Source organism: Diabrotica virgifera, chromosome 1 (genome assembly GCF_917563875.1).
Source record: "Diabrotica virgifera virgifera chromosome 1, PGI_DIABVI_V3a".
Lineage (NCBI taxonomy): Eukaryota > Metazoa > Arthropoda > Insecta > Coleoptera > Chrysomelidae > Diabrotica > Diabrotica virgifera.
The window spans coordinates 151610738-151636923 of NC_065443.1; the positions used below are offsets into that span (position 1 = coordinate 151610738).

General features: G+C 33.5%; 1 protein-coding gene across 6 annotated transcripts in view; it reads right to left on the minus strand.

The window, feature by feature from the left end:
- Positions 1-26186, minus strand: part of LOC126881184 (myosin-8-like) — a 196828-nt gene that overhangs the window by 135024 nt on the left and 35618 nt on the right. For all 6 annotated transcript variants that reach the window (XM_050645285.1, XM_050645280.1, XM_050645295.1 and 3 more), the window contains exons 4-6: positions 23795-24207; positions 16971-17075; positions 4223-4389 (exon numbers count right to left, since the gene is read on the minus strand). In XM_050645285.1, coding sequence (XP_050501242.1) covers positions 4223-4389; positions 16971-17075; positions 23795-24207 — 685 coding nt within the window. The remainder of the gene's footprint in view (positions 1-4222; positions 4390-16970; positions 17076-23794; positions 24208-26186) is intronic.

Below are 26186 nucleotides of genomic sequence, written 5' to 3' on the forward strand. Positions count from 1 at the left end.
ATGTATTATGTCTCCATTACTCTTTAATGCATATAGTGAAGCCATTTTTGAAGAAGCATTACTATCTCAAAGTGAAGGAATAATAATTAACGGAAGATCTATTAACACATAAGATATGCAGATGACAACGTGATTATGGCAAGCTCTGCTGAACAATTCCAATTACTATTCAACAAAACAAACAGTTTTTGTGAAGAATATGGACTAACAATGAATATAAAAAGACCAAATACATGATAATAACTAAGAAAACAAACATACAAACAAGCATACCTTTGGGAAATATACCCATAGAAGGGGTTGATAAATACAAATACCTAGAAACCTGGATTTCAGAGAAAAATGATCAAACAGAAATAAGGACCAGGATAGAGATAGCAAGAAATGCGTTTGTAAAAATAAAAACAACTCTCTGCAACAAAGACAGCTTAGAACTGAGAGTAAGAGATTTGAGATGCTACGTGTTCTCGATACTGCCTACTGTCTATTTTTCCCTAGACAATCAATTGCAGTAGACGGTACTTATCGTGTCTCAATATGTGGCCTAGATATTCAAGTTTCTTTTGTTTATTATTGTGCTCACGATTTCTTTCTCTTTCCCGATTCTGTGGATTACCTCTATGTTGGTGACATGTTCGGTCCAGGATATCCGACGAATGCGTCGGTACACCCACATTTCGAATGCTTCTAGTTTTTTCGTGAGCGTCTCTGTCAGCGTCCAGGCCTCCACACCATAGAGTAAGATCGGAAAAATGTAGCATTTAACTAGACGTAGTCTTAGGGGAAGAGATAATAATTCTTTGCTAATGAGGAGCTTTTTCATATTGTTAAATGCTGCTCTAGCTCGTTCTATTCTCGCATTTCTGTGCCCTGTTCCCATTTTGCATTTACGTTGGTGCCAAGATATACATAAGATTCTACATGGCCAATTAGTATGTTGTTTATCCGTAACTGTCGAGCAGTTTGTTGCTTTTTGCTTATCAGCATCCATTTTGTTTTCTTGAAGTTGAGGCTCAGGCCGTATTAATCACTAACAGAATTAACCCTTTCCGTTGCCTGTTGTAATCCATCTATGCTACTGGCAAGGATCACCGTGTCATCGGCATATCTTATATTGTTGACTCACCGTTTATTTTTATTCCCTCATTTGCATTTTCCATACACCTTTCAAATAGTTTCTCGGAATAAATATTAAATAGGAGTGGGGATAAGATACACCCTTGCCGGACACCTCTTTTGATCTCCAGACTTTCAGTAAGTTTGTTGCCAATTTTTGCTCTTGCTCTTTGACCCCAGTGTAGGTTTGCCACAATCTGAATATCCTTGTCCTCACTACCTGTCTTTTGCAGGTAGAGCTACAGTCATTTGAAATGTGGTGTTATAGAAGGATGCTTAGAATAGCATGGACTCAGAAGAAAACGAACATGGAAGTATTGCGAGAAATGTGTAAAGAATGCAAAATAATAAACACAATAAAAATAAGAAAGTTACAATATCTGGGACACGTAATGAGGGGACAGCGATATGAAATGCTAAGACTGATAATACAGGGAAAGATAAGAGGCAGAAGAGGTATAGGCAGAAGGAGAGTGTCATGGTTGAAGAATGTCATGGTTTAAATGCAGTTCTATAGAACTTTTCAGAACAGCGGTAGATAGAGTAAAGATAGTGATGATGATATCCAACCTCCGATTAGGATACGACACTTACCCAGATAGCACAAGTACGTTTTATGGACATCCAATGGACGTACATCTGTGTACATTGGAACGTCCAATGGACGTCCCGCTAAGGTACAATGGACATCCGATGGACGTCCAACGAACGTCCAGAGTTCACAAAATTGGACGTCCATAGAACGTCCGCTACAAACGTACAGTGTACGTTGTTGAAGCTTTCAGTGTACATTTTATGTACATTCAATGTACATCTGATGTACATTCAATGTACGTCTTATGGACATTTTTGTAGGGCACTTTTCAGAAAGCAATCTAGTGTCCATAATTTTTTGAATACATACATAGCAAAAAGCCTTTAGGTATAGGAAATAGTTCCTATAATACTAAACTTACGCTTTAAAATATTACACAAAATACCTTTTTTATTTCTCTTTATTATAACTTTATTACAGTCGGAAAAATTAAAGAATACCCATGAAAGAACATATAAAACACGCTGTATTTTCCTGTCGCCGTGTCACAAAGAAAATTGCCCAGCGCAAGTACATGTAATAATAAATATTACATATGTACTTGCGCTGGCCAATTTTGTGTGTGACACGGTGATAGGAAAATACAGCGTCTTTTATATGTTATTCTTTCATTTTTCCTACTGTATGTATACTTTATTATAGGAACTTCATTGCGCGATGTAGCTCCGTTATTCTGAAAAAATTTACCATCGTTTTATCATCATCTAATATTATATAGGTTTAATTAAAATAATTTTAGTGGTTCAGTGTTTTAATTCGATGATGAAAAAATATGTGACTACATTTATTAGAAGCTTCTTGGATTCTACTAATAATATTGCTTTGATTAAAACAAGAAGCTATATATAATTACTCATAATAATAGTCGCATTTTGTGTAAAATCTCCATGGACCACAAATGGATGTCCAATGTACGTTGAAATCAAACGTCCTATGGACGTCGCGTAATGGACGTACATAGTACGTCCAGTTTTGGTCCATGGACGTTTGGACTTTAAATGTACGTTATATGGACGTCCATCGGACGTTGTGTGCTATATGGGTAAAGAAGAAGACGCCTATGCACACAGCTGATCGAATACACAAACACCTTTTATATTCTTGACAAACACTATAAGTCACACTAAGAGGTTCAAGATGGCTGACTTTTTTTTTAATGGTCTACTTCCGTCGGCAATTTATTGTGTCGTTGATATACAGTGTGTCCACGGTTGGAGTGCTCAAGAGGAAAAACTTTTTTATTTTCAATTTTAGCGAAAAATGTCATTCTTGATAAAAAGTTTTGCTTGTTCTAAAACCCCATAAAACTAAATAAAATTCAAGTTTTTCCAATCATGCTTAATATTTTAGCCAATTTTATGTAAATCCCTATAAATTTTTGCACAAAGTTCGAAATTGTAACAATAATAACTTGGGAGAACAACCATTTCGCTTCTTTGGATTATGAAACCAAACTTTGTCGTTCTCCTTGAAACATTCAATTATTTAATAGTTAAATAATTATTAATCCAATAATTTTAACAATTATTCACTCCAAAATTGCCCACAAGATAAATTTTTTTGGAATGCTTAACATTGTCAAAGAAAAATGACAATTCGCAAATTATTAATCGGAGATGACAGTTACTAAGCTACATTGTGGCTTGGCAACACTAGATTATTGTTACGATTTCGAACTTAGTGCAAAAATTTATAGGGATTTACATAAAATTGACTACAAAATTAAGCAGGATTTGTAAAACTTGAATTTTATTTCGTTTTATGGGGTTTTAGAACAAGCAAAACTAAAATTGAAAATAAAAAAGTTTTTCCTCTTGGGCACCCCAATCGTGGACACACTGTATAACAGACTCGTTCCTGTTTATTTTATATTCTAAGATATTCTTTTTCTCATGATCATCTTTCAGTGCGTCACAGTTTTTCGATTTCTTTCTTACGCATTAAATTGTATGTGACAGAGAAAAAGGCACGTCGTTGATTACATTTCGTCGGTGACATTTTTATAACATTTATTCTAGTTATTCTAGTTGTCGATAGATGGCGCCATAATAAAAAAATATTTTTTTTTAATTAGATAATAATATTACAAATATAATCTGTATAATTTATAAGACTATACAAATCAAAGAAAATACCATTTTATAAATGCAAGAAACACATTTGATTTGTTTTTATTCCAAATTGAAAATAAAATGTGACAACTGTCAGATTTAACTAAAATGTCATGTTAGAATAAATGTCATAAATGTGTATTATCACGGACTTACCCTTTTTCCTATCATTTGTTACGCACTGAAAAATGATCATGAAAAGGACAATATAACGTAAATGTATGGGTTTATATCGCTAAATTTTCCTCCTCTTCCAGTTTCATCTCTTTTTATCTGATAACTTGGTATGTTTGCCATCCTTTGCGTTATTTTTCCGGTTATTAGCGCGCTCATTAATGCATAGAGAAGAAAGTAGGTATATGGATACATAGAAAATTATATAAAAAAAATAAAATATTACTTTAGCTTCTTGCTGAGGTCATTATTTTGATTGTCCAAATTGACTTTGTCTTTTTCTAGTTCAGCTATCTTGTTGCGCAATCCTCGAGAAGCATTGAGGCTATTGCTTACTCTGGATCTATAATCCGTGGTATTCTTTTTCTCCGCCTCTAACTCGGCCTCAACTTTCTGAAAAGATTACAAGTAACCTATAAATAATTTTTTAATGATTCTAAATATATGTTGATCAGTATAAATGTTGGCGTTAATATGCAGATTTCGAAAGTTATAACAAATTCAAATATAGTGAATGATAAAATAAGTAGTATGGTACACGGCAACTAGGAAGAACTAACACTTCTCATTATTGTACCACTACAATGAGAATTGTATTGATACTGAAATATTTAGACCAGTGCAAATAGCAAAAAAAAACAATAAAAAACATGGCTAGGCAATGAACTGAATCCAGAAGATGGGGTTGGAAATTAATAGATAATACTCTGGAACCGATTAAAACCTTACTCCCACCTGCTCCAGAAAAACTCCTTAACACTATTTTTTGCAATTGCAAAAAAGGTTGTAGTGCCAAATATGGATGTAAAAAAGTCGGGTTGCTGTGTTCTCTAGTGTGTACCAACTGCCAAGGTCAGTCTTGCTCAAATGTCCAGTTTAGTACAACAGAGGAAGACTCCTGTGATTTTAATGAAGAGACCAATGACTGTCACATTTGAACAATTTTTGAACATCCAGCAAGAGGAAGAGGAAGAAGATGAAATCGAAGAAGACTTGACTGTTGAAGTAGAACTTTCAAGAATATGAATCTAATTAAAATATCTAAAGAAATCAAAACAATAGTTAACCTAATAATCAATAGCAATATCAATAATCAATATCAATAATAAGGTGATATCTAGAACTTGACCGGTATTATTTCCTTAAATTATCCTAAAATTGTCAAAACAGTTAGTGGAGTAGGCCTACAGGGGAAACCACGGTAAAAAAAACGCGCCAAGTACACTACCTCACAGGTGGTGTGGAAACGTGTGCATATCATGTATATTAAGTGCGTTCGCGGGAGCCTGTCGGCGACTAGTCGGCGACAAATTAGCAGCAAAACGCATGCGCACTTTAAAATGATATAAATAATATCTTTAATAGATAAATATACAAGGTATATTTGCCTAGTATAATTTAATAATTATTTATTAATATTAATTAAAAGTAAATATACCTTTTATATTTATCTATTAACGGTATTATTTATATTAAGTGAGGTTAGAAATTGTCGGCGACAATTTGTCAACTGTACCCGCGAACGCACCTAATGTGACTCTTTGAATCGCGATATCTCAGGAATGGCAACTCTTAGGAAAAAAATAGTAAGGACTATTTTTGTAGAGAATTTTAAGATCTACAACTTTGGTTTAAGGTTTTTTTTTTGATAAAACTTACCGTTTTCGAAAAAAATCCAAAAAATCTCAAATTTTGACCTTTGACCCCGAATAACTTTTGACGCACACATGGGATCGATGGGGACTTTTTAAACTTTATTTGTTATGGTATACCCTAGCTCTCCACCAAAATTTGGCTCTCCGGCAATTTTTGTTATTTGAAATGTCTATATAGACCGGGTTAATGTATATACATTGAAAATTATGATTCGGGTGTGCTCCTAGTAGGGGAAGGACGGGGAAGATGACGCAGCGTCTAAGATGACGCACCTCTGTATTTTATCAAGTACTTCACTAAATTCAGTTTTTATACCCGTGGCGCCCTCCTTTAGAAACTACTATTACTTTAAAACTTCATCGGTCAGCTTTCGTACTGTTTAGTATCTGTGAGGCAGAGTAACGCGATACACGTTGATTTCTTGTTATTTTTGACACTGCGAATATTAATGGTAAGTTGTTTAAAAATGGTTCCATTGGATTTTCTTCATATTCATGGGAGTAGGTGATATTTATTTTCAGTTAGCGAGGATTTATCTGTTAAATATTTGATGATGGATAATTTTGATAACCATTTTTTGTAGGTTATGCTGAACAGGCTAAGTTGACGCAGACTGCGTCATCTTTGCTGTTATAGTGCGTCATCTTTGCCTTTTCAGTTCATTACCTTAAATAACAATGGAGTATAGAATATTTATTATTTAGTGTCTATTTTGCATTTTGAGGCATCTTTTTCTTTTTTAGAAATGGGAAAATATATACGAAAAACACAGAGAGGATCATTTTCTGCAGCAGCTCTTAATGCAGCATTGAATGCAATTTGTAGAGATGGTCGTAAAATTCGGGAAGTGGCAAGGGCATTTTCAATACCAGAAGCTACATTGAGGAGAAAACTTAAGGTTAAAAATTTATTAAAGGAAGTCAAATCAGAGTCTCTTGGTAGAGCCCCATTGTTTTCGGCACATCATGAAAAGGAGATACTAGATCATGTTCTCAAGCTGGCCAATTTATTTTTTGGTATCACTTGCATAGAGCTGAGAACCATGGCATTTGCTTATGCAGAACGCAATGAAATTAAACACAATTTTAATAAGAATAAACAAATGGCTGGAAAAGACTGGTATCTAGGATTTATAAAACGAAATCCTCAAATTTCCTTGAGAAAGCCAGAAGCTACAAGCATTAATAGAATAACAGCCTTCAATAAAATAGAAGTAGACCGCTTTTTTAAAAATTTGGAAACAGTGCAAGAAAAATATAAATTTCTGCCAGATCGCATTTACAATGTTGATGAAACCGGTATATCTACGGTTCCTAAAGAATCATGTAAAAGACTTGGACCCAAAGGAGTAAAGCAGTTTGGAATCATTTCTTCGTGGGAACGAGGGAAGAATATCACGGTAATAATGGCGTTCAGTGCCTCCGGTAACTACATACCTCCATTATTTATATTTCCCAGGAAGAGGATGAGCCCACAGCTTCAGAAAAATGGACCAAGCGGTGCGATTTACAACTGCACGGATAATGGATGGAGTAATACGTCTATGTTTTTATTATGGCTGAAGCATTTCCAAAAAAAAGTCCTGTCTAGTCCAGATAATCCCGTGCTGTTAGTATTAGGTAATCACTCGAGCCATATTTCACTGGATATTTATAATTACTGCAAAGAGAATGGGATTATAATGGTTAGTATTCCACCCCACACATCCCACAAATTACAACCTCTTGATGTGTCATTTTTTTCTGCATTAAAATATGCGTATGGTCGCCATTGCAATTCCTTTCTAAAATCTAAGATCAGCAACTCAGAGTTTGAAGATAAAATTACTCCATATGATGTCGCCGAGATTTTTAAGTTAGCATATGATCAGGTGGCAAATATTGATAAGGCCGTTTCTGGTTTCGGAACGTGCGGAATTTTTCCGTTAAACTCTGATAAGTTCACAGAAGATGACTTTTTTCCTGCTGATAATTTAAACAATGATAGCTTGGATAGAGATGTTTCTCCTGAACCTGCACCTCAGGGAACACCTCCACTAATAACAACACCATCTATAAGAGAACCAGAATTACCACGTCCATCAACCAGCCGACAGTCTCCTGAAAGTCGTCACACAACCCCCACAAAACAAAATCCCCCACAAACCAAACGTCCACATATTTCTCTTTCACTTATTTCTCCAGTTCCTTTGCCCAATAAAAAAATTAAAAGAAAATATGGACGACAAAAGCAACATTCTGAAATTCTAACAAGCACCCCTTTAAAAGAATTCTTAGAAGAAAAAGAGAATAAAAAAAAAGAAAAACTGGCGAAGTCGGAAGAAGGAAAGAAAAAAGTAACCAGACAAGTATTGGTTAATGATGCAGGATTAAAACTAAATAAAAATAAAGGGAAAGCCAAAGTACAAAAAATAATCAAACAAAAAATAAACAAAAAAATCTTGGAGGATAGCGATACTGAAGAAAGCGATTTTGATGAAGAAGGTCTTTGCAATGACGATGAGTTGGATGACATAATCAACGAGGGAGGTGAAACTGATATCTGCATATTATGTGGAGACTTCGGCAAAAAGACGGAAACATGGTTCAGATGCACAAGTTGTGGACAATGGGTGCATAAAGAATGCCGTGGAGCCAAAAGTCCCGAAAACTACATTTGTGACTTTTGTTAATATGTTAAAAAAGCTTTGTTTACATTTTCTTACTTTCAGTATTAAAAAATAAATTTTCTTTTCATATCACTTGCGCTTTTAATATAGATACCTACATGCGCCATCTTCATCATCACTGTGCGTCATCTTTCCCTCGGTGGAAGGTAAGATGGCGCAAAAGCGTTTTTTTTAAAGCCGCATAAAAAATACTTCCTTTTATTGAATTTAAAAATAATCCTAGAAATTGGTTATAGAAATGTCCAAATTACAGGCTCGTAGCATTCAAAGTTAGCTTAAATATTTTTTACCCTTAAATAAAATGTATTTTGCTTAGGTGCGTCATCTTCGACGTCCTTCCCCTAGCATTTAACATTAACGTGTCTTGGTTTGTTATTTTTACTGCATCTTGATTGTCAATTTAGTATACAAATGTTGTTAATATAGAGATAAATATGATTATTCCATAGATGTAAATTAATTGTTATAGCAACAAATGCATTAATCAATCTACTAATGCGTTTAATAATCACAATCAATGCATTCCTGGTAACAATAAACACAGTTGTTAGGACAATAATTATTTTGGTTGAAAATTTGAATTATAAGTATATACCGGCTTTTTCGAAGATCGTTTACCTTGCGCTTGCCGAATTCTGTTCGAATTGTATTTCATTTCGTTTCCAAGTTCAGTGCGTTCTGGAAGGAAGTTTCTCATTTGCCTAGTACCGAAATAAGGTAAATATGAACCTACTTAGATATCTATACGTCTTCACAACTTCATATTATTATACAAAAAATGCTTTTGACTAAAATCGTTTTCTGTATTCTATCTGTTAAAAAGAGTACACCTAAACGCTTTACGCCGTACGAAAGATCATCTACATCTACCACAGAAGAATACGTTCCTTTAGTTGATATCTTGAATAAAACGCACAAAGGTTTGATGCATAATACTACACAAAGTGAGGAGCAGCGCCTTCTTCTGGTATACTTAATTGCAGGTTATTATCAAGAAAAGTCTCTACAATTGTCTTTAGCTTTAATCACAGCCTCCTACATTTACAAGCCATGAAGTAGAAATTTGGCAACGTCAAATGGTAGTCCTAATCGAATGTGGAAAGCTGATTGCAGTGCATTGTAAATGTGTGCCATATATGGCGGCTATTTGTAAATTATATTTTTGTATTTAATATTAAGTGTTTATATTACTTAATAATAAGTATATATTATTAGGGAAATTTTAAACAGACTCATTGAAAAAAGTTTGGTCAATATAGATACTTATCGGGTTGTAATTATAGTGTATCATATACCCAAATTCTAGTATCTAAAAAAATTAGAATTTACATTTTAAATGAGAATATGGCAGACTTAAAATCTTGTAACAAAAATCCATCTAATGAGGACATTTTAAATGATACCAATGTTGACATATCACAATTCCTTCATATTTTTGATTCAAATTATTTACAAAATTATAAATTCAACCCAAACATATGTACGTGGTTATGTAGCGCATAACATTTATAAAAATAAGCATATAATATGTGCTGCATGTAAAAACTTCGCTGTACAGAGTGTGGGTACTACTGTTAGAGACAATTACATACTTTGATTATTTACAAAGGGGGAGCTTATGTGTAGCTACGGATGAGATCAAATTTTTATACTTCTACATATGTGCACTTTTTGAATACATAATTGATAATAAAGAAATCAATATAAACTTTATTAAACAGATAGATGATAAAACATTGTTGGCATTACTAGCTAGGTATGGCAAGTCTTGAAAGTGATCAGTATTATGTAAACTTCACAAAAAATGTATTTCTGAACAAAGCGCAAAATATATTTATCTTGTTGCATCAAAAATCTGAAGCAATATAATTTGCAGTGAACATGCAAAAAAAAGCAGATAAACGTAAAAATAAAAAAAAATAAAAGGAACTGTTGAAACTGTATCCAAAAAATGAAAATTATCAACATTAACAAAATAATAGTCATTTTTAGTCAAGTCCAACTTAAGTGGCGTTTAAGCGTGATTGTAATCTCACAAAATAATGTTTCAAATCAGTATCGTTAACATTGTAAAATTTACTAGGTATTCTTATCGACAGTAATCGTAAATGGTCCTTGCATACTGATTCCCTAGAAAGAAACTAACCTCAGTAACTAGCCTTCTTTAAGTAAGAAACTTGCTTTGCAATAAGATCTGTTTCAAAGGAACGAAAATTTATCATTTGCAAAAATGACATAGGTATTTATCATTGTTTAAGTATCATCTTCGATATGGGCATCATTTTTGGGGTTCTAGTACAGCTGCACAATTTGACACTATGTATTACTTTTAAATTACAAAAAAGAGCAATTCGTTATCTATTTGATATCAAAAAACAACTCATTACAAGACCTACTTAAAAAATCGCGGAATTTTGAGGCTTTCCTCTTTATTATATTTTAGAAACTGTTTGTTGGATTCACGAGCATCTAAACATTTTTCCTAAAAGACCTGATCATGGCTACTCTTTTTAATTTTACTAATTTTAAGATTGTTTTTTTTGTTAGCTTTGTCCATAAAATTGTACACTTTTCAGTGACAGTGTTAATTTAAGTGAGAATGTAAGCCCTCCGTTTTTTACTGTAATATTAATAAAATTAATAACACATATAAGTTGTGCACTGAGCTAGAAAAGTATCTAATGAAAAGTGTTTTATTTTTTACTTTAAAGAATATTGTAATCCATAATGTTTGAATTACGACTCCCTGTGTGCATTTTATGGCTTTTATACTGAGTACATACCCGTATTTTCTCTTAATCTGCTAGATACTACACATTATTAATTATTAAAACACTAGATTTTAAAAATTAAAAATATTGAATATTCCTATACATTTCTAACATTTGTATGAAAAATAAATATTATTACTAACAAGTTTAACTTATTTATTTCATACTTTTCTTTTTAAATTTCAATTTAATTAAAATTTCTCTTATTTGTGCAATTTTAAAAAGAGATTCATGCATTTGATTTAAAATATTCCGTTATGAAATGGACCACCAATTATTCTCCTTCGTAGGACTACCTAAATCACGTGTTGCCACGTTGCCTTTTTTACTTCATGGCTTGTAAATGTAGGAGGCTGTGCTTTAATTCAACGTTGGGGGCAAGACATTTTGAAGCGGTTCCCTACAGAAAAATTGGTAATTATTTTTTATCAAATTTGAAATAATTTTAATATATATTTTATTACAGGAGTTTTCTCGTGTTGGTAAAAGGGGAAAATGATAACAAACACATGAAGTCTTCTTTTAAGTCTGCAGTAAGTGGCTATATTGTGCAGACACAAACGGTAAGAAAAAAACTCCGCACAAAAAAACTTTTGGTAGGTGTAATAAAAGTTATCAATTAATTTACATTTTCTCTTATTAAAGTAGTAAAAAATTATTGCTAATCATATTATTTTTAGAATCTGAAAACAATGCAGGAAGCACCATTCGTTGTTGGAAATATGATAATTTGAGTGTTGAGGAATCCAACCAATATTGGAGGGCATGTTCTAGATACCTTCGGCTTGATTCAAATAAAGAATCTTGCTTCAACAAAATCTATAATGGAAGCTTGGCTATTTTATAAAAGTCCTTCGGGATATCGTTTGGTATGTGATTAATTACAAATAAAGAATAAATTTTTCTTACTTTTATTTTTTGTAGATTCACATAGACTACCTATACAATTTTTTAATGATAATGATTTTTAATATTATGTTTTGCTAATTTATTGCTAATTATTTATTTGAAAAGAAACGACATTTTTTAACGGCAAATTATGATCGAAATAATTTCAATTTATAAAATATCTATAATAAAATATTACAGGTATGGTATTTTTGTTTTCATTCATTCATTCCTCTAGTGTTGACTAAAGTTAACTTTAGCTACACTATGAATTTTTTATAAGATTTCTTAGCGATTTTTTGTTTTTATACCAATTGATTTTAAGTAGCACTTTATCAATATGGTTAAGTTAAATTATGAGGGAAATCACATGAGAATTCACACAGTGCTAACTCTATTAGGTTTAGGACAGAAAAGGGGATTTACGAAATTATTATTAATAAATTAATATTATACATTCATTAATTATAAATACGTTCATAGTAGGAATGAACGAAACTGATTGTAGGAATTAATAGAATTGCTTGTAAGAATAACGGTATTTATTGGGAGAATGAACAGAATTAATTGTAGGAATGAACGGGAATAATTGTAGAAATAAACGAAAGTGATTGGATGTTAATGTAGACACCCACCTGCCTTTTGACAATTTGAACATTTAATTTAAGCGAAAAGCTATGATTATTTTTCAAATAAACATTTTTTTCTGTTTTCTGAGAGCAGTAAAATGTATTTTGAATTAAATAAATTACATACCGGGTTGCGAGAAAGTCTGGCAACACGGTAATTTCTCGGAAACCGCTAGAACGATTTTGATGGATTTTGGTGGGTCACTTTTAATACGGCCAATATTATAGTGGTAATTACATTGTTGTCAAATCTTCCGTTTTTCTGGAAATCTAACGAACTTTCTTATTTCAAATAAAACACCTTGTATATTTTTTGCGTTATGGAATTATTAAGGGATACTGATTATTTTTCATGATATTTCCTAGGTATACCCAAATGCCATAATTTCGGAGTTATTGCTACATTTATTAAAAAAAAATTTAAAGAATTTATAAAAATCAATTTTTTCGGCCAGGGTAGACATTATGAACCTAAAGTTCATTTGATTATTGTGAACAGAAAAGGTCTTTTGTAATTTTCCTCTAAAGTTAATCGTTTCCGAGTTATAAATAATTTAAAACTGAAAAAAATCGAAAATGACGATTTTCTAGGTTCAAAACACAAGTAAAAAAATATTATTTTTGAAACTACACAGTGCCTAAATTCAAGTTCAAGCCTTATTTTATCAGTTACCCAATAAGCAATTTGGCCTTGTTTCATTTTAAAATATTATTTTTTAGTTGTTAATGCAGCCCGATCGCCCGTTCTCTCATATGCGCTTCATTAATAATTAAAAAAACAATATTTTAGAATAAAACGTGCCAAAAATTATTATAGGTATCTGATAGAAGAAGGTTCGATCTTGAATTTAATTTCAAAAATTATTTCTTTTACTTGAGTTTTTGAACCTTGAGAATCGTAATTTTTCGTTTTTTTCAGTTTTAAATTGTTTATAACTCGAGTATCTTATATGGTCGCATAAGTGCACATTCAAAGGAGCTTCTTGGAGAATATCAAAGTGGTTTTAGGCCTGGTCAATCAACAAAAGACCAGATCTTTGTGCTAAGGCAAATACTGGAAAAAACCAATGAATTCAATATCGACACATACCATCTTTTCGTAGATTTTAAATCGGCCTATGATAGTGTCCTAAGAAATAAATTATATGAAGCCATGGATGAATTCCACATCCCTGATAAACTGATAAGATTGGTTAAGGCTACAATGCATAAAGTCGTTTGCAAAGTCGAAATACAGGCTGAACAATCACAGGCGTTTGAAACGAATGTTGGGCTGCGACAAGGAGATGCTCTGGCGTGTCTCCTCTTCAACATAGCTCTGGAAAAGCCGGTCAGAGATGCCCGAATAGACAACAGAGGAAATATTTTTAATAAATCATCCCAAATTTTGGCATATGCAGATGACGTGGACCTAGTTGTCCGCACAACACGCAAACTAGAAGAAATGTATACCACCTTCTCAAATACCTCAAAAAATATGGGCCTGAAAGTAAACGAGGAGAAAACTAAGATGATGGCATCAACACCCAACAATAGAGCCAGAAACATCGGACACCAATTCACTGCTGATAACTCTACCTTTGAAGTGGTGGACAAATTCACATACTCGGGCTCCCTGATCACCAAGGAGAACGTCATGACGGAAGAAATCAAGCGAAGGATAATCCTAGCGAACAAATGCTATTTTGGACTAAGTAGACATATGAGAAGCAGAAATTTAAGCCAAAAAACAAAAATAACCATATACAAAACCCTTATACAACCAGAGTTGACATATGGATCGGAGACATGGACCATCTCCAAGGCAGAAGAAAACCTTCTGCTTATATTTGAGCGAAGGATCCTGAGAGGAATATTCGGTGGCATCTGTGAAAATGGTATTTGGAGGAGGAGGTACAACTAGGAGGTATACCACAGATATAAACATATATTTGGTGGTAAAGACGTAGTATCTCATATAAGAATAGGAAGACTAAGATGGTCAGGACATCTAGCAAGATCACAGCATAACAACCCTCCTAGAAAAATCCTTATGTCATAACCTGTGGGAAGTAGAAATAGGGGTAGGCCAAAACTTAGATGGAAGCATGGTGTAGATGAGGATGGAAGAAAAATAGGCGCAGCAAACTGGCAACGGTTGGCAGTGGATAGGACTGACTGGCGTAATAGACTTGGGAAGGTTGAGGCTCTTTCATAGGGCTGTAGCACCATTGATGATGATGATAACTCGAAAACGATCAACTTTAGAGAAAAATTACAAAAGACCTTTTTTTGTTTCCAATGATCTAGAGAACTTAAAATAATGTCTACCCGGGCCGAAAAAATTGATTTTTATAAATTGTTTAAATTTTTTTAAATAAATGTAGCAATAACTCCGAAATTATGGCATTTAAGTATAGGGAATATCATATGAAAAATAATCAGTATCCCTTAAGGATTCCAAAACTTAAAAAATATACAGGGTGTTCCATTTGAAATAAAAAAGTTCAGTAGATTTCCAGAAAAACGGACGATTTGACAACAATGTAATTATCTCTATAATATCCGCCGTATTAAAAGGCCCTTAGCCACCAAAATATATAAAAATCGTTTTAGCGAGAAAAGGTTTCCGAGAAAATAACGTGTTACCAGACTTTTTCGCAACCCTATACATTCTTCTTTTTATGTCAATAAATTTAATAAAAAAATTTTTTTAGACACCCTGTATAAATAATTATGTTAATGTTTATAATACTGAATAGAGAATTGAATTGCCTTTCAAATGAGCTATCACGCGACCCCTATTCTCATTCTAAAAAAATCATCGATGACTCCAGCACGCCCAGATGGGTGACGTCACTAATATGATATACATATATGCCAAACAGTCGTAATTCAAAAATAAAAATTGACCTGTTTCGGGATTTTTTTCCAAAATCGTCCATTCTCGAATATGATTGGATGTTCTCGAGAAAATGAATTAATTCCAACCTTTACATGCTCACTGTATAATAATAAATGGTTATTCATCAATTCAATAAACGTAATAGGTACATTGGACTAACTAATGAAAATAATGTTGTTCCAATAAAACCAAGAATTGAACAAATTTTAAGTATTGCTTTTGTTGTCTGAATTAATATTTATATTAATATTACGTACCTTTATCTTTGAGTGTAATATTCTTCAACATTTATTATGATGGACAAAATCGAAGGACGCAGAGAAATTGGTAGAAAACAGGTATTCTGGTTGAAGAATATCAAGGAGTCGACGGGAATAAAGAAAGCAGAGCAACTATTTAGAATAGCTCGAGACAGGGACAGTTTCGCCATGTTAATCGCCAACGTCAAGGGGAATTGGTAGGGCACGTTAAGAAGAATTGCATCATCATTTTTTCAAAATCAGCTATTTGTGTCTGCTGCCAAAAATTGGTCTTCCCAAAACATTAGGTAACAAGTTTTTTTATATCGAACAGTTGCAATCCAGTGCCGTGATTTTTTTTTATTTTTCAAGTATCTATTCTTCATTTTACAGGCTTTTTGTCCACCGTTTATTTTTTTCTCGAGAAAGACGTGCATTCTCTTATTTTCTCATATAAGAAATGTACTTTACTATTTCGACGACGTTTTTAACTGCTGAGTTGCCGGTCAGCTTTGATGGAAGAAGTATGTACATAACTTTCAGTACTAGAATTTGCTTTCTGGATATTCAGAATTATATCCAGAATGCGTGACAGGAGCCTCTTCTGTTTGCTATTTTGTGCTGAGTCTGCAGATGCTCCTTTCAAACAATTTCGTTCATATGTGAATTTCTATAATTCGCATTTTTGCAATCGAATAAATAGGAATATTTAGATACTAAATAGATCAATAAAATAATAAATTTCTTTGTTTGTCAACACTTCTATGTCGTCTAACTTCACGACGGCACTAAACCCACTAACGGCAGTACTGCGTTCGTTCAAGTGTGTCGTCTGCCGTCGGGTGGTACAGCAAGTGATGTTCTGCCGGGCAGCAGTTGCAGTCGGATGTCGGAATCGGAATCAGTCGCATACAATAAAATACTGCAAGTAGTGACGTCTGCCGCGGCGGCAACTGCAACTGCCGTCTGCAGTCGTTGTCGGATTCGTGAAATTACAATGAAATTTTAAAAATAAGATGGCCATAGTAACAAATGCTAAGGCATTTGATAGGAGGAGAATATTTTATCGCAGATGATAACAATAAGGCCAAATTTAGGGAAAAGAGTATTTCCTCTTAGAGCAGACAGTACCTACCTAGTAATAAAAGAGAAGAAAAATATGTGACAAGAAAATGATTTTAAAATAATAATAAATCATAAAAAAACTATAATTTATGATAACATTAACTAATAATTTACCTGAATTTGGTCCTTTAATCCATGAATAACGGTATTCAATTCGTGTATACATTTATCATGATTTGATCGCTTGTCCTCAAGTTTTTTTTGCAAATCTACGATTACCTATTAATAAAACATTAATTACTGTAAAATACAAAATAATATTACTCTTTTTAATTTTTAATTTATCTATTGAGTATTGATCAAATAAATTTTCTCAATCAAAAGGCTACATCAGCGCCTCATCAAAACTGAAAACGCGTTCTAGGATTGCAGCTTTAATTTTAATATTTTGCCGAGTTATTTGGCACATATATCCTCAATATAGTAAAGAATGGCGATACTGAGCCCATGTTGAGAAATATGTTAGTGTGTGGAAATTACTCTATAATTAAATAAAATATTACAAAAACAAGTCTGCACCGCCATTAAGAAGAACAAAAAAATACACTTTCTTCAAATAAACTTTTTTATTCCATGCCTAGATTTTGTGTCACACTGAAACAACTAAAATCGATTATCTATAACAAGAAATCGAACTTAATGACTGATTTGGCAACATTTAGCGCGCTTATGATATTATTATCACAATATTGTGCCCTCGTCTTTGATAGTGTCACGTACTGCTGACGCACTGTTGCCAAAGGTTTGAAGAACTTTCGAAAAACGGTGCGGCAACCATCTGTCGGATTAATATTGATGACGCGCTGATGTAGCCTCTAACTTTTTTATTATCGACTAATCTTTTTTAATTCTATTCATTGTAATGATAGGATGCCTCCAGCTGGCGTTCGGCAGGTCAACCGTAGCGTAGAGGATCGAACGAGTGTCCATAGTCGCGCAGCCCACCACTGGGCGCAGTGTACCACCACTCGGCGAAACCAAAGGAGAGACGGCCACGGAGAGTGTATTTAAGACGAGCAAGGAGAATCATGAATCAGTTCTTCTCGGCGCATTGAACCAAGAAGAACTCAAAGGCAGATATGCAATGGATTGAATTGGAACTTTGTCGAGGTGCGCCCGCTCCGCATTGAAGAGGCGTTTCGCCGGAACTGTATCCGCAGTGAGCGGTAGTGGCCAGTGGCCATCTCCGATCTGTAGACGATGGATGGATGACTGTGTGTCGATGTTTGATTGTTATCGCATTGGATTTAAATGCGATAAAGTGATAAGCTACGAGCCTGAGCGCGTAGATAGATTGATTCCGTGTAGCGTGATTGCTATTGTATATACTCTGTTGTGTATTGTATTATTCTAATATCGTTATTATGTTATGACAGTAATAAGTATAATTACGCCAGTCAGTGGGAGCAAGAATAGGATATTACCTCCGCATTCTATCCTACTGCATGGATTTTAATGAAATTTTAGGAATAGCCTCTACTTATCTCCTAATTCAAAGGCTACCTTATGCCGATGTGTGCTTTTATCTTGGGGGTGGTTCCCACCCCTTCTGAGGGGTGGAAAATTTTTTTGGTAAAATAACCACGGAATTCGCCAGAGAACTTAATTCTATGCAAAAACTGTTTTATTATCATTTTTTTTTCGAAAACTCAATACTTTTTGAGCTATTCGTGATTGAAAATTGGCCACTTTCATTGAAACAACACCTTTTCGAACGGTTTTTTGCGAATACCTTAAAAACTATGCATCTAAATAAAAAAACTGTAAAAAACATTTTTGTAAGTTATAAAAAAACAAAGAGACACATGCCTTCAGAAATCTTCTAGATATAATAGAAAAAGAGATATGGTAGGTGAAAATAGTTTGTCTTTTTGGTACATGCTCAAATTGGTGTAGTCAACTTGTAATAACAGAGAGACGGTCGATTTTAGGTGTATAATGCTACCAATACCTTTAAAATGAGCATTATAGAAGGTCCATTACATTCAAACTAAGCCGTATATACTGCAAACAAAATTGATAACTAATGTATTTTAAGAAAAAATGGGAAGTAATTTTAACCCCCATCCACCAGAATGTAAATGTGTCGTTTTCTTTCTACAATACATTTTATTATAGTGTTATTTCTATGTTTAAAAAGTTAGACGGGTTAAAAATGAATGGTTTTTGAAAAAAAAAATAAAATCAAATTATAGAGCACATTTTTAAATTTTATTAAATCTTCCTTTTTCTCCATGTACATTGAAAATGATAAAAGATACAGTAATTAAAAATAAAAGCAAAATTTTTATCTAAAAAAAATACATTTTTGTGTGGGATTTTTTTTTCGTATCTCTTATGATTTTCGAGTTACATCGAGAAAAAGGAAGAATATTAAGAAAATTTAAAAATGCGCTCTATAATTTGATCTTATTTTTTTCAAAAAACATTTATTTTAAACCAGTCCAACTTTTTGAACATAGAAATAACACTATAATAAAAAGTATTGTAGTAGCAAAACGATGTATTAAAATTCTGATGGATGAGTGGTTAAATATATTTCGCATTTCTTCTTAAAATACATTAGTCATCTTTTTTTTTGCAGCATATCTCGCTTAGTTTGAATATAATCGACATTTAATATTGCTCATTTGAAAGGTCTTCTCAAGCACTACAAAAGCTATTAGTATTATTATACACGTAAAATCGACCGTTTCTCGGTTATTTCAAGTTGAATACACCGATTTGAGAATGCACCAAAAAAAAAAAAATTGTTCTCACCTACCATTTCCCTTTTGTGTTATAACTAGAAGATTTACGAAGGAACGAATCTCTTTGTTTTTTATAAGCTACAAAAATATTTTATATAGTTTTTTTGTTAGATGCTTAGTTTTTAAGGTATTCGCAAAAATCCGTCCGAAAAGGTGTCGTTTTTCAGTGAAAATGGCCAATTTTTAACCGCGAATAACTCAAAAAGTATTTAGTTTTTTAAAAAATAATTATAGAACAGTTTTTGCGTAGAATTAGATTTTTAAGCGTTTTTAGTAGCTATTTTAACCAAATAAATTTTAACCCACGAGAATGGGTGGGAACCACTCCCAAGATAAAAGCGCACATCGGCATAGGGTAGACTTTGTTTCTTGAGCTATTCCCTACTGGCTGTAAAAATATCAAGTAAATCGATGTAGTAGGATGGAATTCGGAGCCCACAGAGCCCTCATTGACTGCCCTAAATGTTGTTCTGAAGCTATTTCCTTGTGGCATTTTTATGATTAACTATTTAGATGGGAAATAAGCCACAATTAAATTGAAAAAATAATTTTATTAACGTTTCGACGCCCAAATCGGGTGTCGTTGTCAAAATACAAAATACTACAAAATTGAACAAAAATGACGTATCTACTAGTATTTACTCTTTTAGGAATAATAATATTTCTGCCACGGTCGGCGTTGCTCTCGCTTAAAGACGCTTTTGAACATTCGATTAACAAATTGTATCTTTGTAGAGGAAGTGAAAAATACGAATAGTTGATATAGTCTTTCCAAGAAATCAAAGAATGCAATGGCAGCAGGACAACACTTAGCTGCAGCTTTTGCAACTAAATTTAGAGAATGGGCGGCACACGGAATCCACAACGCCAAGATATTATGTTATCTAATTTTAACCTGGACACCATTGTATTTTTAACTCATAACTGAGGCGTTGTCGTAGGACTATTCCATGCAGTTTTTCAAATCGATATCATCTGGAAAGAATGTCATTAGATAATAAAATAAGTACCTTTTACCTTCTGCTTTATGATCGTGATTTGGCAAAAATACATTTTCAACAGGAGAGAAACCTTCCACGTAACGAAATCTCACAGTTAATTGATTGCCAAAAATTATTCTATGTGAATAATGTGCTGCGTTTTTCAAGTTTCAGGTTTTGTGGGAGCAGGAATGTGGGGGCCCTAGGTAGCTGCCCAGCCTGTCACCCCTCAAATCCGGCCCTGAATGCAGTTCTTATAAGAGTTTTTAGCGCGGTGATGCCGATTTTATCAAAAAGCATTTGTAATCGAACATTAGAGAGAATAAATTAAAACTGTTTTAGAAAGGCAATCTACAATTTTAGGATTCATATGCGTTTAAGTATATTTAATATACTATAGTTATTACGCATATACATCCTAAAATTGCAGATTGCCTTTCTAAAACAGTTTTAATTTAATCTCTTCAATGTTCGATTACAAATTCTTTTTGATAAAATCAGCATCACTGCGCTAAAAACTCTCATAAGGATTGCATTGCCTATGTTCCCTATACTGTAAAGTCAAGGTGGGACGGACTATAGAAGGAAAACGATGCATTTGAATTTTGGTAAATGAGGGGTTAAATATACTTCTCGTTTTTTCTTAAAATACATTAGTCATAATTTTTTTTTGCACCATATCTTGCTTAGTTTGAATGTAATCAACATCTAATGGCGCGTCCGCAATCGTAAATTTTTCGTGCGTATTAAACTAATCAAGTATATTTAAATGGGAAATAAGCCACAATTTTACCTAAAAATGATTTTATTAACGTTTCGACGCCCAAGTCGGGTATCGTTGTCAAAATACAAAATAATACTAAATAAATAAAAATGTTGTTGCTTAGTAAAAAATTCTTCTAATAATTTATTTAATCTGACTCATTTATATCGGCAATTCAGACACGTATTATACATTTTAAAGTAGACGACTTTAAAATGATATTGCCAATATTGATGAGTTGCGTTCCTGGGACGACTTTACTAAAAGATAGTTCATTCGATTACATGGAATCAATCCCAACTCAAGAATATCCGCCACAAAAAATCATAGCATGTAATCTGTCTTTAAAAAGACAACCAAATGCAACGGTGGCACTGAAATTCTCGCGTTAGAGATTTCATAGTAAATCACGAGGGAAAACCAGGAAAAACCTCGTGATACTATCCCGACATCGTAAGTATTTGGGTTTACATTTAGTTTACTCTCAAAACTAATACCAAATTCTGACTTGATATTTTAAATTTTAAATAATACTAAAATACTAAATATGTACTAACTCGATATGTTACTGATTTACTAATTGTGGTATTTTCTTTCTATTGACTTCCTCCTTTAATATGGGTAACCACATCCTACTGCATTCTACCGAGGAATTTGCGACACAATTGGTTTCATTTAGCATAATTAGAGCCGCTTCTTTGATTTTTCTCTTTTTACTATCTGCTTCTTTTAGGACTATACTTGAATCTCTCCACTGAACTCTATGTTCATTATCCCATGCGTGTTGACATATTTGAGATCTATCAAATTCTCTATTTTTTATATAAGACTGATGTTCATTTACTCTAACGTCTATTGGTCTTGACGTTTCACCTATATAAAATTGTTCGCATTCACAAGTCATAAATAAAAATGAGTCAGATTAAATAAATTATTAGAAGAATTTTTTACTAAGCAACAACATTTTTATTTATTTAGTATTATTTTGTATTTTGACAACGACACCCGACTTGGGCGTCGAAACGTTAATAAAATCATTTTTAGGTAAAATTGTGGCTTATTTCCCATTTAAATATACTTGATTATAAAAATGCCACAAGAAAATAGCTTCAGAACAATATTAAACTAATGGTTCGTCGCAAGAATTTGCGTCGCAAATTTTTACGCGGTGCTCAAATCATTTGATCTTCGCTCGAAAAGGATAACCGATAGAGCGTGTGCGTTGTGTGCGTCGAAAATTCTTGCGTCTGATTTATGCGACGAACACGTCCACACTAGTACAATTTACTTCGAGCTCGCAAATATTTGCGACGAACAGCTGGCTCGACGCAAATTTTTACCAGTGAGGACGCGGCATAACAGTGCTAATTTGTAAGGTCTTTTGACCAGGTCTTTTTTAAGGTCTTTAAGCTCTAAAATTGACCATTTCTCTATTATTTCAATTTGAATACACCGATTTGAGCTTGCACAAAATACTCTTGCAAGAGCAAAATGCTCTTTTTGCCTACTATATCTCTTTTTATATTATAACTAGAATATTTACTAGAAAACGAATCTCTTTGTTTTTTTAAAAGCTACAAAAATGTTTTATATAGCTTTTTTGTTAGATGCATAGTTTTTAAGGAATTCGCAAAAAACCGTCCGAAAAGGTGTCATATTTCAATGAACATCAAATAACTCAAAAAGTATTGTTCTGAAGCTATTTTGTTGTGGCATTTTTACAATTTTAACTATTTAGAATAGGAAATAAGCCACAATATTATTAAAAAATGATTTTTTTTTTGTGACGGATATTCTTGAGTTGGGGTTGATTTCATGTAATCGAATGAACTATCTTTCAGTAAAGTCGTCCCAGGAACGCAACTCATAAATATAGGCAATATCATTTTAAAGTCTTCTACTTTAAAATGTATCATATGTATCTGAATTGCCGATATAAATGAGTCAAATTAAATAAATTATTAGAAGAATTTTTTTTTACTAAGCAACAACATTTTTGTTTATATTAATAGTATTTTGTATTTTGACAACGGCACCCGATTTGGGCGTCGAAACGTTAATAAAAATCATTTTTTAATAATATTGTGGCTTATTTCCCATTCTAAATAGTTAAAATCAAAAAGTATTGAGTGTTAAAAAAAATTTAGAACTGTTTTTGCTAGGTTCTATAGCAACGTCCGTGGTTATTTTCACCATAAAATTTTCCACCCCAGAGAAGGGGTGGGAACCACCCTTAAGATAAAAGGGGCATAAGATATAGGATAGACTTTGTTTATTGAGCTATTCCCTACTTAGGTACTGTGAAAATATCAAGTAAATTGATGCTGTAGGATGGAATTTGGAGCCAAATACCCCCATAGACTGTACTAATTAATTTAAGAAATTAATAAGGAGAAAAAATTTTGATTTGATGAGTAATTGTTTTTAAATCTAAAAATAGCATACCTGATTTGCATCTTTCGTTAGTTTTTCCTGAGCTTTTAGACTTTCTTCAAGTTCTTCAATTTTGCCGTCCGAACCAATCTGAGTCTTATCGTTAAGTACTTTTTGCCAGTTTTTTACTATGTCCCTAATTTTGCCTTCGTGCTCTGTCAGAACGATATCTAAATGACTTTTTAATTGAGTTCCTTCTCTTTTCAAAGATTCTATTTGATCAGTTAAATCACCGGCGTCTATTTCAGAGTTAATCACACTATCTAATAGCTCAACAATATTATTTCTTCGATCTAATAAGTTTTTACAAATTTCTGTCAAAGTTTTAGGGATATTTTCGATTGAAGTTTGCATTCCAAAAACGACTTCCGCTGGGACACTCTCCCCCGCTCCTGCTTCGACATCTTTTGGAGTTTCTGGAATCCCTATAATATATAATAATAATAAATTCTCTATTTCAAATAAATACAATTTTATCTTCGCTAAAAAATTAAACTTTACAATGTGTCCCGGTCAGTTAGATTACTGATTATTACACATCGAAGGTGTATTTGAAAAAACCTCCATGGAGTCTATACATAGTGCACTGATGAAGAAAATCAGTAACACAATATGCAAGTGGATAATTCAGGTGCATCAGACCTGAAGAATATCCACAGACAGGCGCAGATACAGAGGGGGTCTAAGGGGCTTTAGACCTCCCTATTATATGTAGTCTACAAATATTTTTTTTTAAATTTTACAACATTGTCTCAATTTCAGCGAATGAACCTCACTGTTAGTTGTAAATTGCTTGATTTTAATAATTATTTTATACAGAAGATGTTTTCCAACCAATGAAGAGTATATCAGAATGCATTTGCAAAAGAGCCGAACGTATGTGGCAGTATCTACACAGACGGGGCTACTTTTATTTTCTTAATCTCAATACCGACTATCCATAAACGACGGCTAGTGAGATTAAGTTGGAGTGTTTGATAGCGGTAAATATATCCAAATGAAAAATCAAACCAACATAGGTACTGCAGTTCATGAAAAAGCCTTGTTCTGAAGTAATTTCTGGGTCTACTAATGTTGCTGATAATAATTATAGGCCTATGTTAACAACACAACATGCAAGTGGATTATTCAGATGCTTCAGAGCAGAATAATATCCACAGATACGCATGAAGATACCATAAATCTGAGGGCAACTAAGGGATGCCCTCAAGGCGGTGTATTGTCACCGTCATTATGGAATATAGTTGTCGATGATCTGATTCATGGGCTAAGCGTCCAAGGAATCTGGGTCCAGGGTTTCGCAGATGATATCGTAATAGTAACTAGGGGAAAATTTCCCAGCACTGTTGCGTATCAGATGCGATATGCCCTTCACTACATAGAGAACTGGTGTCTGAAAGAGAACCTCTTCGTGAACCCTTCTAAAACTAAACTGGTAGCCTTTACAAATAAGAGGAAGCTTACTGGACTGAGTGAGCTGAAATTATTTGGAGAGGTACTGGAAAGAACCAATGAGGTTAAGGGTCTAGGGGTAACCCTGGATTCGAAACTCAATTGGAATACTCATATTACCAATATAACCAATGCAGCTAAGCGACTCTTCTGGAACTGCAGACGAGTTGTAGGTAAATCCTGGGGATTGAAACCAAAGGTGATATGTTGGTTGTACACATCAGTGATACGACCGACAGTCACTTATGGGTCAGTACTCTGGTAGAGAAAGACGACTTTGCAATCTTGTGTGACCACTCTCACCACCCTACAAAGACAAGCGCTTCTAAATATAATAGGAGCCTTGAATAGTACAGGAACGGCTTAATTAGAGGCTATCACAGGTCTCCCTCCTCTGGAATTATATATTTCGGCGGTAGCCTTTATGACCATCCTGAGACTTAAAGCAAACAATACTTGGATGCGAAATTATGTATTGAATAGCCACACAAACATTACTGGGACTATACTTGAGGAATCCATCTTTATGATGAACTCAGATATGATGACACCAGAACTAATCTTCACTGTTATACCATCTAGAGAACAAAAAGTCCCAAATATTAATGGGGACTTAATATGGTTCACTGATGGATCTAAAACTGCCGATGGTACTGGATCAGGAGTCTTTGGGCAAACATGTAACTATAATAAATCTTACAGCCTAAATCAACATAAAACGGTGTTCCAGGCTGAAGTTTTGCTTTGGTGGCCTGCATTGATGAAATCATTGATGAAGACCCTAAAGCTAAGAGAATCAATATTTACACAGATAGATAGCCAATCGGCTATTCTGGCTGTAAAGAACCCTCTCACCAAATCAAAACTGGTGAGAAACTGCAAAGATCTCCTCAATAACCTGGCAAAAGACAATAAAGTGTCTTTAATATGGGTGCCGGGTCATGAAGGGGTG